The following is a 15,598-nucleotide window of genomic DNA, read 5'->3' on the forward strand; positions in this document are numbered from 1 at the left end:
GGGTTATGGAAACAAATGTAACTGCTGGCCAGACCAAGACACCTACCAGTAAATTGGAGAATACAGCCTTTGGCGAAACCAGTTCTAAACATGGGATGCCTCATCTGAGCTAGTTCCTGTTTGTTGTTTTCTGTTCCTTCTGAAAAATGGTTTCCTGTCTTAGAATGTAGGGATAATTATTTTGTTTCAACTAACCACATCATATTGCAGCGAGTAGTGGACTCCTGACAATGACTTGGACCTAACTCTGAACAAAAGAAACCACATTAGCTAAAGGAGGTTAGAAGCTTTTCAGAAAGGTTAGAGATCACTAATGACATTGACCCGTTGGGTCTGGGACCTTAAGCGTTGCATAAAACAGGATAGGAACCGCCTAATCCTGGAGAGAAACTTCATCCAAAAATCAAAATGCATATATATTTTGCTCTGAACGATTGTTTGGTAACTCGGGCCTCCCATTGAGGACCTCCTGTTGAGGGTCCCCGGGCCTCCTGTTGACGCCCCCTGCTAGTGTTTTACCAGTGTCAGAGCTCATCCTTTCGGTAAGGTTTGTGGTCTGTGTGAAATCAGTCAGCCTGTATGAGAATAATGTTTAGGTTACTGTGGCCAAGCCGTCTTCCTGAGTTAATGCTCTGAGCTCGTCCTTGGAACCAGTTTCATGTTTTTATCATGTTTCTAAATAAAACTTTGCACGTCTATGACCATGTGTGAGATGGTGTAGTACATACAAACATTATACACAGCCTTGTTTTTGTGTTAATATCGTGCGTGCGTGGGTCTGCGTTCATGGGTTGAGCCTGTGCTCACCATTAACCAAACATCCTCTGTTCTCTCCAGACGGTAGGTGTCAGGAGGATACTGATTAAACACCCTGCAGTGTCAAGAAGACACCAACGCTCCAGCACTATGCCCATCTGAAACCGCTGGTAAGCACAGCGTGTGTGTGTGTGTGTGTGTGTGTGTGTTAATGTACCGCACAAGCTGCAGTAAGCGAAGAATCAAAGCCGCATTAAGCCTTTGTTTATTGTGACAGAAGGTTAGAGGGACAGAGTGTTCTGGACTATTTACAACTGGCCAGTACTCTATCCACTTAGACACAGACAGAGAGCTGTACTGGTTCACGTTGGCGGGCTCATGATCTGTGGAAGGAAGCCTTTGTTATTGTAGCTTGGTTAGCGACACACACACACACACACACACACAGGAAGAGAGTATAGCAGAAGAGCCTCCAAAAGCCAAGGTTGTCTTGTGTTCAGTGAGAACATTAGGGATGATGTTCGACAGCTGGAGGTATTAGAACATGTCACTGTTACCAATCTGTTCCCATATTTTGGAAAGGCAGACAATTCTGGGCTTCAGGGATGCTGGCTGGAAGTTGTTGATTGCTACTATAAGCCTGCATGTGTGAAGTGTTCCATAGGGCAAGCTAACTTCTCCCCATCCGCCCTGCTGCTCCAGATCTTTGGCTAATGCCTGGAGCTAAGCCCCTTCTGCTGTCGGCTACCTACCCCAGACACACTATCTCCTTTCTCTGTCTGTCTCTGCACGCTTGCTCTAATGCCTGAGGATTACGCTGCCAACTGAGCTAGTTAAACCCCGCTTAGTGAGTGAGTGAGTTGGTGTGTGAGAGCACGGGCAAGCGCTTGGCACCTAGATAGAATTGTTGCTCATTTCCCCATCTGAAGTGAGTCTGCACCCGTTTGGTTCACAAGGGGGCAGTGTTGAGCCAGAGTCAGTACCAGTAGGAAAGTTAGACATGAACTTATTCGTTATTCAATGTTGTGTGTCTGTTCAGAGTGCCTACACTTAGGATCAGGATGAGGAGTTCTCTCCTGCGCTGACAGACAGATGGTGTGGGAATCATGGACCTCCCCAATGGCCAATCATGCGTCACCACCGCCGCTGCCGCCACCTCGGAGGTGAGACCCCGCCCACGCCCCTGCATTTCATGTGTCCGTGCAGGTTTGGGAGGAAACCGTGCACACTGCCCACTGGGGTGATACGGGGTAACGTTACTTTTAGGTTTTAGTTGCCTATGTCTCATGTCCCTAACACGTGTCCCTGTGTGTCCATCCAGAAGAGCAGCAGCTCGGAGTCTCTCAGTGATAAGGGTTCCGAGCCGAAGAAGAGCTTTGACGCGGTCGTCTTCGATGTCCTGAAGGTCACCCCGGAGGAGTATGCCGTAAGTCCCCGTAGAAACGAGAGCAGCTGTCTCTGCCGTCCTGCTTCTTGATCAGAATCTCAAGATCTCAATTTAGTTTTAATCTTCCAAAAGTAATGGGCTTTACTACTAATTCAATAAATATGTATTATATCAACAAAAACAAAATGAAGGCATTTATGCCGTTTTGGAAGAGTCAGTGTGGATGTTAGTTCTATCTGCTAGAGCAGCGGGCTGGATTCAAACCCATGCTGTAGCGGCATGCTGGAGGCTGGGACCTGGACCTCTGGACCAATCTAGGACACTGCCTTTCCTTTTATAGTTCAAGGTTAGAGAACAGTGGTTCCGGAACACTGCAGGTTGCCTATATTCCCAGGTTCTGTTTCCATTCTATTTTCTGTTGTTCTTTAAACTGTTCTATTTCAGTTCTGTTCCCTGAAACTCGACTTTGGTAGTTGAGGGAAAGAATAAGAGATTTTTCTAGAAAGAGCAGAGAAAAGGAGTGAGGTGGTGAGTGATCAGTAATAATTGATGCATGTTGGCAGGGGGACACTGGCCCTAATTTCCTCTGACAAGCTCAAAAGAACGAGGCCAATCCAAAAGCTCCAAGTCTCCAAGTCTCTGAGTCTGATTGATGGATCAGCACAGTCCTTCTCTTTAATGTCTTCCAGTTAGTTTCCATGATGTCAGATGACAGATGGCCTGCTTGCGTGGATTGGTCCTATATGCCTCTGTTGGTAGGGCATGTTACTTTCATCGCTAGGAATGTGAGTTCGATTCCCGGGGCCACTCACTTAAAATGTACACATGCATGATGGCACGTTTGTTGGTTAAAAGCTTCTGCTGAACACCACAATGGCTATTGTTATTATTCATTGGACTAGCCTATCCGTCTTTAAGGTAAAATGAATGGGATTTCCCTGGAAAGCTAAAGCTCTCTATATTGCAGAGAATGTATATGATTTAGGACCATAGGTTTTTTTCAGGCAGTGTGACTTAAGCGTTGTGTCTCAGCTGTGATTTGTTATTACTACAGCAGGTCTTTAATGCTGACAAAGTCCACAATTGATTTGCATTCAATGGGGAACTTTTTCCCTGTATGAAATGCTGTACCCTGCTTGGCAGATGGGGGGCGCTCATTACCCCTTTTCCCATAAGTGGAATATCTAGGTTATTCTGGGAGGTTTGAATTAGATTTGAGAGCCACTGCAATGATGTCAAGTAAACTATTGGTGCTAATTACTACTCTGTACCCCCATATTTTTTACTATATTCTTTCCCTTTGTCTCCAGGGTCAGATCACTCTCATGGACGCCCCGGTGTTCAAAGCCATCCAACCTGAGGTGAGTTTGTCTGTCTGTCCCCCTCCGTATCCACTTACACACACACACACACACACATTCTCACACCCTGTAAATCGTAAATGTGAAAAAGAGTCATCGTGTGTCAAAAGTGAGCGGCCCGGCCGCAGGGCTAACCTGTGTTTTGGGGTTGGCCACAGCGGAACAGTTAAAGACACACCCACACGACTCAGACCCACTTGCTGTGGCTGAAACTAGGATGCACCCCAAAATGAAGAAGGAAATGGACGAAAGACTCTTGAGTTGGTTGCGGTCTGCCTCCCGGACAATGAATCAACATCCAGTCAATGGCAGCTTGACTTCCGGCCTCTCTTCATGCCTTTATTCTGTTCTGACCGCACGCGGGCCGGCCTGGGATTGAAAAGGCATTTGGTGAAAAGAGAGGGTAACCTGTCAAAGGAAAAGGATGGAGTAAGAGCAAAGGGCACCTTATGGTTCCAGTGGAGTGACCCGTGTGTGTATGTTGGCAGGCACCTGGGTGGGTGTGACGGCTCCATAATACAGAGCCGTCACTGAATTGACTTCCCTGAAGTTTCCACCCCTGTCACTTTTCTTCCCCTCACATCTACAATGGAAAAAAACCATCTGCGCACGTGGGCCCTGTTAAATCGTTCAGTTTGTTTAACTGAATATAGGAAGTATAATGGTGAGGGGGAAAAAAGCCTGGAGACACTTGGTGTTTTACTGTGAGGGATGGGCAAAGTTCTGCCTGTTATCTGTTGTTCTATCAGGGTAAACCCTGACCAGACTTCTCTCTCTCATTGACGCCAGTACATAAGTCCTAAGTTACACACGCATCACAAAAGCTTTTGTTTCCTTCTCCCAGGCGAGTGGAACTACTCAGCCGTCACCGGTCTTAATGGTACATGACCCGGATCGTGAAAGCCGATATAGCTACGTTTTAGAAACTTTTCCCCAAAAGTATTTTTCTGCGACCAACTCCTTTCGAAGGCACAACCTGGCCTGTGCCGTGGAGGTGGCCTAACTGTAAGAGATTGACTCAGGATCCCTTCCCTTCATTAGTCTCGGCCCCAGCCGTGGCTTGTTATCAGCCCTTGGACCGGGCCCTCGTAGAGACGCGTATTGACACATTGCATATTAGCGGCAATGAAAAAATACTCTGTCACATTTTCCGGCCGATTGTTTCCAAGCTGTCCTGATTGTTGGCTGTAGTTGTAATAAGGATTTTATAGCCGCGGGTTTATGGAAGCTGGCACCGGCGCAGTGCCTGGCTGCAAAGCAGGCTACTAGCCATCCATTAGAATGCTGCCTCTTGGAAAGGTCGTCATCTCCAGGGCTGAAATGTACAGTCAGCACTATAGTGTTCTGGTGTGTTACAGCTCTGTTATGGAGTAATATTCTGACCAGGCTACCCAATAACTTTTTAATAACTAAATAGCTGTTTGACGAGTGGGGACTTGTAGTACAGTTAAATAAGCTGTTTGGATTGAGCAGAAGCGCCAGATGATGGTAGCTGTTGGGTTACTGAACGATGATGTGAAGGTCTCTGCCAGCCTAAGTAGGAAAACCACTTACGAAATGTGAAAGGGCTCTTCTTCAGCTGTTGCGGACGTGTTGCCGAAACCTTCTGCTGCCGTTTACAAGCGTTGTTTTCTGAAAACATTAGTGCTGTTCCATGTCTGGTTCTTGTTAGGGAAGATGGATGTGTGTCCGGCTGGAGCCTCGCTGGAGAACGGGAGAGAGATGAGGAGGTGGGGAACGGTGCTACCAGTGGGAGGATCTGAGCCAAAAGTGGAGGTTGCAAAGCGGCCATGTTGCCTGCTGATCATTTGACATCCTTCAAGATCTTTCTCCCCCGCTTATCTGGATTTTCTCTCCCCACCCGTCAATCTTTCTTTTGGTCTTTGAATGTCTCTGGAAAACTCATCTTAAAGCATCATATGCTTTATGGATGGAATGCAGACCTACACTATGAGTTTACCACTTAAAATGTCAGACTAGCCAACATGGGGCTGAGACTCCAGAACAAACACACACACACTTAAGGAACCTCTATTGTTGTGGGGACTACTTTTCCCCATTGAAAATCCTATTTTATCTTGAATGTGACCAGCCCTCAAACATAACCTAACAATTAGCCTGTAAACCTAGTCTAACCCTAAACCCATTTTCCGTCCCAAATAGGTTAGTCAAAAGGAAAACACATCCAGAATAATTTTGGTATAGCTAGCTGGATGTAGGTAAGGTAATGGTCTGAATGATTTAGTAGTCACAGGCACACTGCACTCAGGCAGTTTGATGGCGTCCTAGGGGTCCCCTGTCTGGCCTCCTACATAATAGTACCACACACAAGCACTAAATTCCCATTACGACGGCCGTCAACCTTATTCAGTCTCGGCCATTCAACTAAGCTTTCTTTATTTGTATGGTGGACATTTGTTTACGTTGACAATGCCAGTGGAAAATTACAATAATAACAAATCAAATAAACCATCGCAAGTTTGAATAGCAAGGGAAGATGCAATTAAATGTTGTTGGTACTCCATTAGATGCCATTGGTTGGCTTTAGCCAGGCCTACCGTTAAGGCTGATAGGCAGTGAGGTGAGTGTAGGACAAAGGGAATTTTATGTGCTTTGCTTAAAGCACAAGATGCAGGCTTTGTGGTAGCAGGGATCTGTTGATTGATTCCCTGATTGACTGACTGTGGCACTTCATCCTAGATCAGGACGATGTGCATTCTGCTGAAACTTGTCTGGCATGGTTTATCAGGCTGACAGAACTTTACTAGCACCGTTAAAGTCCACTACCATCATGCCCTTCCACATCCAACACACACAAACCCCAGGACCATGTTGTCAAGCCAAGGGCCATGTGCATTGAGCTGTTTTAAATGCCTTTAAAATGAAACGAGACGATAAAGTTATGAATAAATTCTTAGTGGCTTTTGGATTTGCTCTAGAACAGTTCCCTGCTGATTTTACAAAGGCAAGTTGTAATTGGGCGGGTTTATGAGAGAACTGCGAAAGTTTGACCCTTTTCTGTCTTTTATGAGACATCATTTAGCGTTTCCTTTAGTTGAGATGTGAGGAATGCGTCGTGGGGTGTTAAATGTTAGGGTAATGAGGGAGTGCCAGGTGGCCTATTTCCTGAGGTAACTACCACACCATGTTAGGTGCTTTGACAACCGGGGAAATGTAGTTCATAAATACAGGTTTTATTGTTCTGTTGAGGTGATGCATTTGTGTGTGGTGTGATAATGCATCAGGCACAATCACTTCAACTCTGTCTTCCTCCAGGCATCTTCAGTGCTTTGATTATCCACGTCTCTTGCTTTCTGACGTTGGAGCTGTCATCTGTTTCTCCTCTCCCTCCCTGTCAGTCTGGGAGCGATTAGTAGCCGAAGGGGAAGTAGAATGACAACTAGGTGGATGACAACTGTGGGCTGGGGGCTTTAGAGGGGGATGATTGACAGAGTGGAGTGTGTATTGTGTGTGGCACCGCTGAGCTTCCACACAGACACCGGGCGCTTAAAGTCACTTGAATACATAATACAGGCAGACATGGTGAAGAACTTTGCCTTGTTATTGTTCGATCAAACATTAGAATGGGGATGACGTGTGATCTACTGTATGTGGCGTTGACAGTGGTATGATCGTTGGCGCCAGATGTGGTGGTTCCAGCGCCTCAGAAACCGCTGTCCTGGGATTTTCACACGCCACCGTCTCTAGAGCTAATAGAGAATGGTAAAATAATCAAAGAAACGTCTATTAAGCAGCTGTTCTGTGGCGGGAACACCTTACTGACAGAGGTCAGAGTAGAAGGTGACTGAAAAGCCCCGAATACTCAAATAAGCATTCTTCACACCATTGGAGTGCAGAAGGGCGTTTCTGAAGGAGGACGCATTGAAACTTGAAGGTCCAATGCGGGCCCTACCCGATGATAGATTGGTTTTCCTCACACAGTCAGGCCGGTCAGTAGTCGGTTTATTATCTACATTTATCCACCAAATTGGAGCCTCTGGAACAGCCTGAATTGTTTGTGGTGTGGGTTCTACAAGGTGTCTGGAATGTTCCACAGGGATGTCTGTCCATGCTGATTGGATGGCATCACGCCGCTGCTGCAGGTTTGACGTGGGTACGTTTGTGCTGCAACAACCCATTTCATCCCAAATGATGCTCTTGGTTAGATGTTTGGGGACTTCCCGGGGTAATCAAGTAAACCAGTCTGGCTGTAATGTTCCTGAAACCCTTCTGAGACAATTACATGCCTGGAGACGTGATGCGTGATCCTGCTTGAAGTCTCCATGTGGCAAAGGGGCAACTGTAACTATGTAGAGAGAACAGGTCAGCAAAAATGCACACTGTGGCCTTTAGACGTTACACAGTTGTATTCACAGGAGCCCCCCCCCCCCCCCATCACCCCAATAAATCCTGACTCGACATGAAACTGTGACATAACTCTACACCCTCCTATTGCAAAGCGAGATAACCTCCACTTTGCCCAATAGAACTAAATCAATAGTCCTAAACCTCTCTAATCTGTGATAGGAAAACAGATGCCTGTCATGCTTTGATCTCATGGCCAAGGAACTACCTGAACGTATCAATATCCTTGTAAATAGAAACCCTTAACTCAAGCAATTCAAATGAAATATATCAAACTGTTCAGGGTTTTATGGGCAATCGGACAAGTTGAAATACTGCTGTAAAACGCTAAGGTATCATTTTATTTTATTTTATTTTTGTTACGACCATGGATTTGACCTTATTCCCGTGTCGGTAGATTATCAAGTGAGATGTACCCAGTGGAAAATAACCCGAACCTTCAAACACACATGGGGCTTTACGTGAGGCTTGATGGGTTGCCTTGGACGTTCTAGATTAGGAAATAGGAATGGTTTAATAAGATGTGCAGAAACCAGATTTTAGGACATTCTTCAGTGAACCAATCAGAGTTCGCACCACATACTGTGTGACAGATGATGGATTCTATTGGTGCACGCTGTTGCCAAAAATGTCCTCTCTGTCCTGCCGCGTGCGCCAACCGTTGGGACCGGTGATCTGGGCACCATGGTAATATATCATCACTCAGAGCCTGGCGCCCGCGGACCTGCGTGGTGCGTTCCCATCATTTGTTCGTCTTCATTTTAATCTCTTTTGATCCGATAAACACACACACACACATGCTCTTTCTCCTCTCGTTTGCCTTTTCCCTCCATCCTCCTCTCTCAACTCTCACCGATCTTCTCCCCTCGCCCCGGTTCCCGTTCTTCTTAATGCAGGGCCGTCTCTGTTGCCTTAGAACCCGTGATTGTTCAAGGTTTTGAAGCACCCGCTCACGTCTGGTTTTAATATCTGGGAAAGATTTGCTCTGCGCGCGCCTGCAAACGCTATTTTGGTGGGTATGCGTGCACGTCTCACTGGGCCAGGTGCTTGCTCTAAGTGTTTGCGGCTGGCGGGGAAGGACGTTTTGGCTTTCCGGCAGCCAATCCAACGGCCAGCGTCAGAGGCCCCTTGATGTCGTCCCTGACCCATGGTCCAGTCTGCCGTGACCAGAGGGCTTACCTGTCTGTCTCTGTCTTTTACCTGTCTGCTTGGTCTGTCTGTCTCACGGTCTAGGTGCACTAGTGTTAATGATATGTGGTTGATATGGTAACATAGGGCATCTGAATAGCTTATCCTATAGCATGTTCTCATCTTCTCAATTGCGATGTCATTTTTCAGCACTTATTTCCATGCCTGATTCTAATCAATCCTCCTTTCTGAGGAAGCTGGTGCAGTGTTGAATTGATCGTGTGTGCGCGTGCGAGCCAGCCAAACATTTGACTGGTACTGTGTGTATATATAAATGTCAACTAGCAGACTGCTTCAGGCAACTGATGGTAACTCTGACCTTAAATAACTCCAGCCCTCTCAGTGAACGGTGAAGAATGGTCTGGATCTGTCATGGGAAACACACTCTCCTCTGTACATGGAAAACAGACCTGGTATGCCGTATAAATCTGCGTGTCATGGCTTTAGCCGCAGAGAAGACGTGCTGTTGGGTGTGTCGTGTGAATCTCTGGCTATGTTTTGGGTCTCTTTAACAGAGTGTGTATTTGTGTATTTTAGGAGCTGTCGAGTTGCGGATGGAACAAAAAGGAAAAGCACAGCTCTGCCCCAAATGCTGTGGCCTTCACCCGCAGGTTCAACCAGGTAACACACACACACACACACACACACACACACAGGCAGAAAGCGTGGGATGAAGGGAAGGGAAATGTTCCCCTGGATGAGTTATGATCCCGTGTCCTCGCCCCCCCAAATGGTTTGTTTTGGAACCGGGGTGGTGTCATGGTTACAAAACGTACCTCCACCCGGCCTGTTGACTCAGCCCTTACACACACGCACACCGTCTGTCTCATTGTTTCACCACATCAGACTGGGTTCTGTCTGTGTCCCTGCTATGGCCAATAAACATTCAGGAGAGTGCTGAGAGGGACTAACTCTCGCCCAGGGAACTGTCCTTAGCTGCCCCTCTCTCACTCAAGGCTGATTTCGCCATTTTAGATATGTTCCTCTGTGGTCCGAGTGACTGTGTGTGTTTTTGTACCGTTTTAATGTTTGTGCGTACGTACTTGTGTGCGTGCGTGGCCAGTATGTTTTATAAAGGCTATATTTTTTTTACGGGCTAAGTTGCGAATGAAGGATGTCTGGACAGTGGACACTAATGGGCTTTTCCATTTGCTGCATGCACATCCCCCTCCATTCAAGCCCTCAGGCCTCTCGGCTTGTCTGCTGTTCGTTGCCAATGTCAACTGCTACATTATGCGTTATGTAAATGAACATGCAAAATGAGGCCGGTTTTTGGTTCTCATAGCCTAAAAATGCTCTAAGACCCCATTAAGAGCGTCTTTACTGCCATCCATCCTTGATCTGCCCCTTTAAGAGCGTCTTTAAGACCGCACTGTTTCCGTATGAGATGATGTTATAGGAATGTGTTGCTGTGGAAACTTCATTTATAGACGGGCGAAAACGGTCAATACAAATGTTCGTTAGCTGCACGGGTAGACAGACGGACCGACCAGTATCTACCAAGCAAGAGGAGCCTTGTGAAAAATGGGGCTTGACCAGGGAGAAGGAATTATCCCAGAAGAGGCTTGAGCTCCGGTCTTCCCCTTTTTCCTTCAGCTCCAAAAGTTGTCCAAACCATCTAACTCCTTATTACTGTGACGTCATGTTGATTGCCAAACACCAGATGGATGTGTAAGCAGTAGGTTGGTACTTCCACACTGCTCTATGTTGAAATGTTTACCTGGAAAAAACTCTGAATAATGTAGAACTTCTGAGAAGGCTCTTTCAAGGGATTTAAAAAATAAATAAAAGGACTCTAAAATTGTTGACAATTAAATTTATCCCCAACCCACCAAAAATATAATTTCCACCTTCAGAAATGAGCCACGTAACATATTTGTAAAATTGTTTCCAACGTTTAAAAATGTTGAACTGTAATCAGGTGTAGGCATCCCTATTCCTGACGAGTCTTGTATGTTTTCCATTTAACCAACAGGGCCGACCAGGTTCAGTTGGTCGGTTCACTGATTGACACACCTGGTGTTCAGATCAAAATCCCCCCCAGGCTGTACCTCTCACAGAAACCACTTCATGTCCCCATATTTCTGCCGTTGCTCAACCCTACCTACCACCCGTCTCACCCCTGGGGTCAGTCCTAGTTCAACCCAGTCTTTGCCCGTCCTCTTCATCTCCCTCTGCATAGCTTTGCCTCTTAGCCTTTCTACAGTGTCATAAGCTATAATGCCGCTTGTGTTCTGAAATTGCTTGTCCTCCCTGTGGAACTTGCGACGTGAATGTCAATGCGCCTTTTGATGACGGCAGGGCTTCCTTGGTGTGGAACAGAGAATAACTGAATGGTGAATAGATCAACTGTACTACTACAGGCTTCTCTGGGTTTTCTATTCTTTCCTTGTCTTGTTGATAAAGGGCAATGCAAATGAAATGTGGGCTGTCGTAGCATCTTCAAAGTGTGCCTCGGAGGAACGGTCCCGTCCTACCCCCTGTTCCTTATTTGTTTTGGCGTGGCTGTGATGGTTTTGCTGTGGCGCCGCGCCACCATTAAATGAATCACTGTTTAGCAGATGCTCTGATCCCGGGTACCAAAGAGAAGACTTTATACCGGGATAGTGGTTTGAATCATGCTTAATTTTCATGGTGAGTCACTACACGTATTTGAAGGCACCAGCCCCTAACATAACCACGGCCAGGCCTCTTCACAATGCAGTGTGTTGAAACTATCAGGAAGTCTGTGGGTGCCTTTATGAGAAACTTAGGCCATTACAACATGAAACTATCAAGAAGTCTGTGGGTGCCTTTATGAGAAACTTAGGCCATTACAACGTTAATCCTCAGCTATCGGCTAGTGTCTGTGTTCCTAGTTATTTATGCTGATTGAAAAGTTTGAGCACAGCGGATCACAGGAAGGCTTTATAAACCCATAAACGTTAGAGAGAGGACAACGAAGAGCCTCTGCCTTTTCTCCTGGCCTGACATTGTAAAACCCCTGTGTGTGTGTGTGTGTATATATACACACACACACACACACACACACACACACACACACACACAAAAGCAGCCCTTAGAGGTCGCAGGGTGATTTACAGTGAAGTGAGAACAGTGTAGTGGCCATACTGGACAGGACTATAAACCTGTTTGGCTGGGAATTGTGTTACAAGGCTGCAACAAGGCCAGGGTGGATTATAATATCACAACTGACCTCTGTCTGCACTGCATCTGTGGACAAGGACGTGCGCACGTGAGGGGAAAATCTGCTCAATCTGCTGACACCATGTTTCTGAACATTCACTTTTTGTGGGGGGGGAGCTCTTAATTCTCCTTCTCTGTTACTATAGTGAACTGTCATACACAACCTCCATCATCTCCGTTTCTGCCCTCCGCTCTTCATCCTGCCACCCTCTTCATCTGCCTCACTCACTTACTCCAAACACACCTCATTATCCAACGACAGATTCACGTCTGCTTGTCTTTCCTGGATGTATCTGCGTCAATTCATTATGTGTGTGTGTGTGTGTGTGTGTTCTCCTCTGGTTCTGAATAGCATTACTTTCCCTGTGACATGTACATACTTTATGCAAATGGGCCAATCCCAAGAGTCTGGTTGAGCAACCATCAGCGCCTGTCTGAGAGGCATGGTGTGTCTCGGCCCAAGTGTTGTCTTGAAGGGTATCCACTCCATCCCCTAGGGTTTCCCTTACAACTGTGTCCTGGGCTCTGTTCGGGGGGGGGTGTTAAACTCCCACTCTGAGTGGGGGGGGGCGTTACTTAGTTAAGGCTGTGTTAAACTCAACGGGGGGCGACCATGCATGTGTTAATCATATAGTAGTGACATCACTTCTGTAGCACCGCTAACCTGCTGTAGGTTCACATGGGATTCCCCGACACCACCAGGCAACCCCTGTGTCCGGTCCACTGCTCCTTGGCCCTGGAAAGCCGGTTTCGGTCGTGTGATGGTACCGCTGACCGTGGTTGGCTGGCCTTTGGCTCATTTAAAAGACTCCGTGAGAAATCTGAGATACCTGGTAGCGTGCTCTGCTTTAGGATCTGGGGTACATCAGTAGAAAGCAGTCGTTTTCCTACAGGGCGCCTCTCCTGTCGCTCAGTCTGTTGCAGGGCCGCGCCCCCGGTCTAGTTGAGAAATAAAGTGCACGTGTACTGTATGTTTTCCACTGTACAAGCCACCTGCAGTAACCCGAGATCTTACCGGACACCCCCGCTGTCCCTCTGCCGAGTTTGGGCGGCCCTTCACCCGGAGAACCCCCCCCCTCGTCCGTCTGTCTGGGATGCTCATCAGCACAACCTTGCACAATAGAACCACACGCTGACACGCACGAACGGATGAGGGGAGGCCTTGGAAAGACCTGGCGAAGGCGGAGCGGGGAGAGACCGTGACTCCCTGAGGGTTCGATGGAGAGACCGTGACGAAGCGAGCTGGTGGGAGAGTTGGACGCGTAGGAGCCGGCTCGATGGAGGAATGTTCACAGGGACCAAGCCGACTGCAGGCAGCCACAGCCTCTGTGTGTATTCCCCACAACCGACGACACATTGATGGCTTGGCCCGTTCCGCCGACAGGCCGGATAGACCTTCTGGTGAAGAGCACGTACTGTTGTGTTTCTTGTGGTTAGGTGACATCAGCGCTCTAGAGCTTTCTCTCATCACTGAGCTGCACTCTCCCTCTTTGCCCCCCCCCCCCCCCGCCCCGTCTCCCCCTTGTGTGTGTCTCTCTCTCTGGAACACAATGTACAGACAGCTCATGCTGGATCAGCTCATTCACCCCTCCACTCTGTTTTCCTCCTGCTCTGCTCCTTCTCCCTCCCTCTCTCGAGGGTCCTTAAACGAGACTGAATCATTCACCTTACTCGCATGTTAAGCACAGCCCACCTCCCCAGTGTGCACATGCATGTCGGCCGATCTCGGTCGCGTCAATTCGTTTTGTCTCGGGGGTTAACGCAACAAACACGCCGGTGTCGTTCTCTCACATGACTTATTGGTGTCTGTGGATGAGTCCGCTGGAGCCTGCTTAACGCTCCGCTGTTCTCGTCCGTCTCCTCGAGCCCTCCTGTTCACCCCCCCCGAAGACGCCGAGGCGAACGGAAAAGTTAATGTGATGGAACGTTCCCATTAGTTCAGCCTTTGGATGTGGTCTAAGAACTGTGTGAAGATGTAGGTTTTGGCAGGCGTCGTGGTGACCGTGGCAGGACCGGTCGGACTCTGTATGGAGGGGGGTTGTACCTGATGTTTAATAGTGATTATGGTTAGGTTTCCGTCTGTCTGTCTGCCTGCCTGCTGTGTTGAAGTGCTGTTTAATCATCCCTATCAGGCTGATGTTTAAGTAACTTTGCTCTGTGAAATAGTGATTTCATTACGGTGTAATATATTTCTGTTTGACTGGCTGGCCTTCCCTCTCCTTGTTCTAAAGGTTTTCATTGATTTTGTGTCTCCAGACGACCTTTTGGGTGGTGAGGGAGATCCTCCACGCTCAGACTTTGAAGATCAGAGCCGAGGTCCTCAGCCTGTACATCAGAACTGCCAAGGTAGGGGCCTCACTGTAATGCTAATTCACTATGAATTTACCGGCCTTTATTGATGACATTTTGTTGATGTAAGTGTTCTCTGTTCACCTCAGAAACTGTGTGACATCAACAACCTGCATTCTGTGATGGCTGTGGTGTCAGGTCTACAAAGCGCTCCCATCTTCAGACTCACCAAAACATGGGCGGTGAGTTTGTTTGTTTGTGTGTGTGTGTGTGTGTGTGTGTGTGTGTGTGTGTGTGTGTGTGTATTGGTGCATGAGTCTTTGTATATTTGTGTGGACCAGAATTCATGGTAACATCTTAACTATCTAAATGTTTTGCCTGTGGAAAAAGTGTCACAGCCTGATCAAATTTCACCACCATATAAGACACTGCACCTCATTCTATAATAAAAGAATAAATTGCCTGTATCTAATTCACTTTCTCTTATAAATATGAAAGAAAAATGACTGTTTACTAGCTACTGCGTACAGTAGACTCATAAAACATCATGAGTTGCACTTCCAGTCCTGTCCCTTTGTTCTCTTTTTAAGAATCACTGCGCGTGTAAGTTTTCTGTGAATGCTCAATTCAAACACTCTCTCTAGTTGTTGAGTCGGAAGGACAAAGCAGCATTTGAGCGCCTGGAGTATCTCATGGCCAAAGAAGACAACTACAAGCGTCTCCGAGACTACATCAGCAGCCAGAGCATGAACTCCTGCATTCCATACCTAGGTAAGACACCGCTGAGGTACCGCCCAGTATTTCTATGAAGTGGTGGTTACCGAACAATCCCTATTGGCTATATACAGGATGTACAGTATCCGATGAGCACTCGGCGCGCGAATCAAGTGCAGTGTGAACCTCTGTGCTGCAAGCCAATGGGTTTAGCTCTCTGATCACTGTCTGCTGCTTTCTCTGTCACATCAGGAAGTTGTTTATTCAGTACTGTCAACACTTATATAAATGATTTTACTTGCCATAAAATGTACGTTCACTCAGCTCTCTCAAGTACAAAAACAAATGCTCT

General features: G+C 47.1%; 1 protein-coding gene across 5 annotated transcripts in view; it reads left to right on the forward strand.

Annotated features, from left to right (window-relative positions):
- Nucleotides 1–15,598, forward strand: part of ralgps2 (Ral GEF with PH domain and SH3 binding motif 2) — a 96,491-nt gene that overhangs the window by 24,979 nt on the left and 55,914 nt on the right. For 4 of the 5 annotated variants that reach the window (XM_034293658.1, XM_010872025.5, XM_020048953.3 and 1 more), the window contains exons 2-9: nt 838–926; nt 1,796–1,919; nt 2,078–2,182; nt 3,454–3,504; nt 9,595–9,678; nt 14,500–14,589; nt 14,682–14,774; nt 15,177–15,303. In XM_034293658.1, coding sequence (XP_034149549.1) covers nt 1,863–1,919; nt 2,078–2,182; nt 3,454–3,504; nt 9,595–9,678; nt 14,500–14,589; nt 14,682–14,774; nt 15,177–15,303 — 607 coding nt within the window. In that variant the 5' untranslated portion in view covers nt 838–926; nt 1,796–1,862. Of the gene's footprint in view, nt 1–523; nt 543–837; nt 927–1,795; nt 1,920–2,077; nt 2,183–3,453; nt 3,505–9,594; nt 9,679–14,499; nt 14,590–14,681; nt 14,775–15,176; nt 15,304–15,598 lie in introns of those variants that run through there. The other variant, XM_020048952.3, reaches the window with a different exon arrangement.

This window comes from Esox lucius, chromosome 8, assembly GCF_011004845.1.
Source record: "Esox lucius isolate fEsoLuc1 chromosome 8, fEsoLuc1.pri, whole genome shotgun sequence".
NCBI lineage: Eukaryota > Metazoa > Chordata > Actinopteri > Esociformes > Esocidae > Esox > Esox lucius.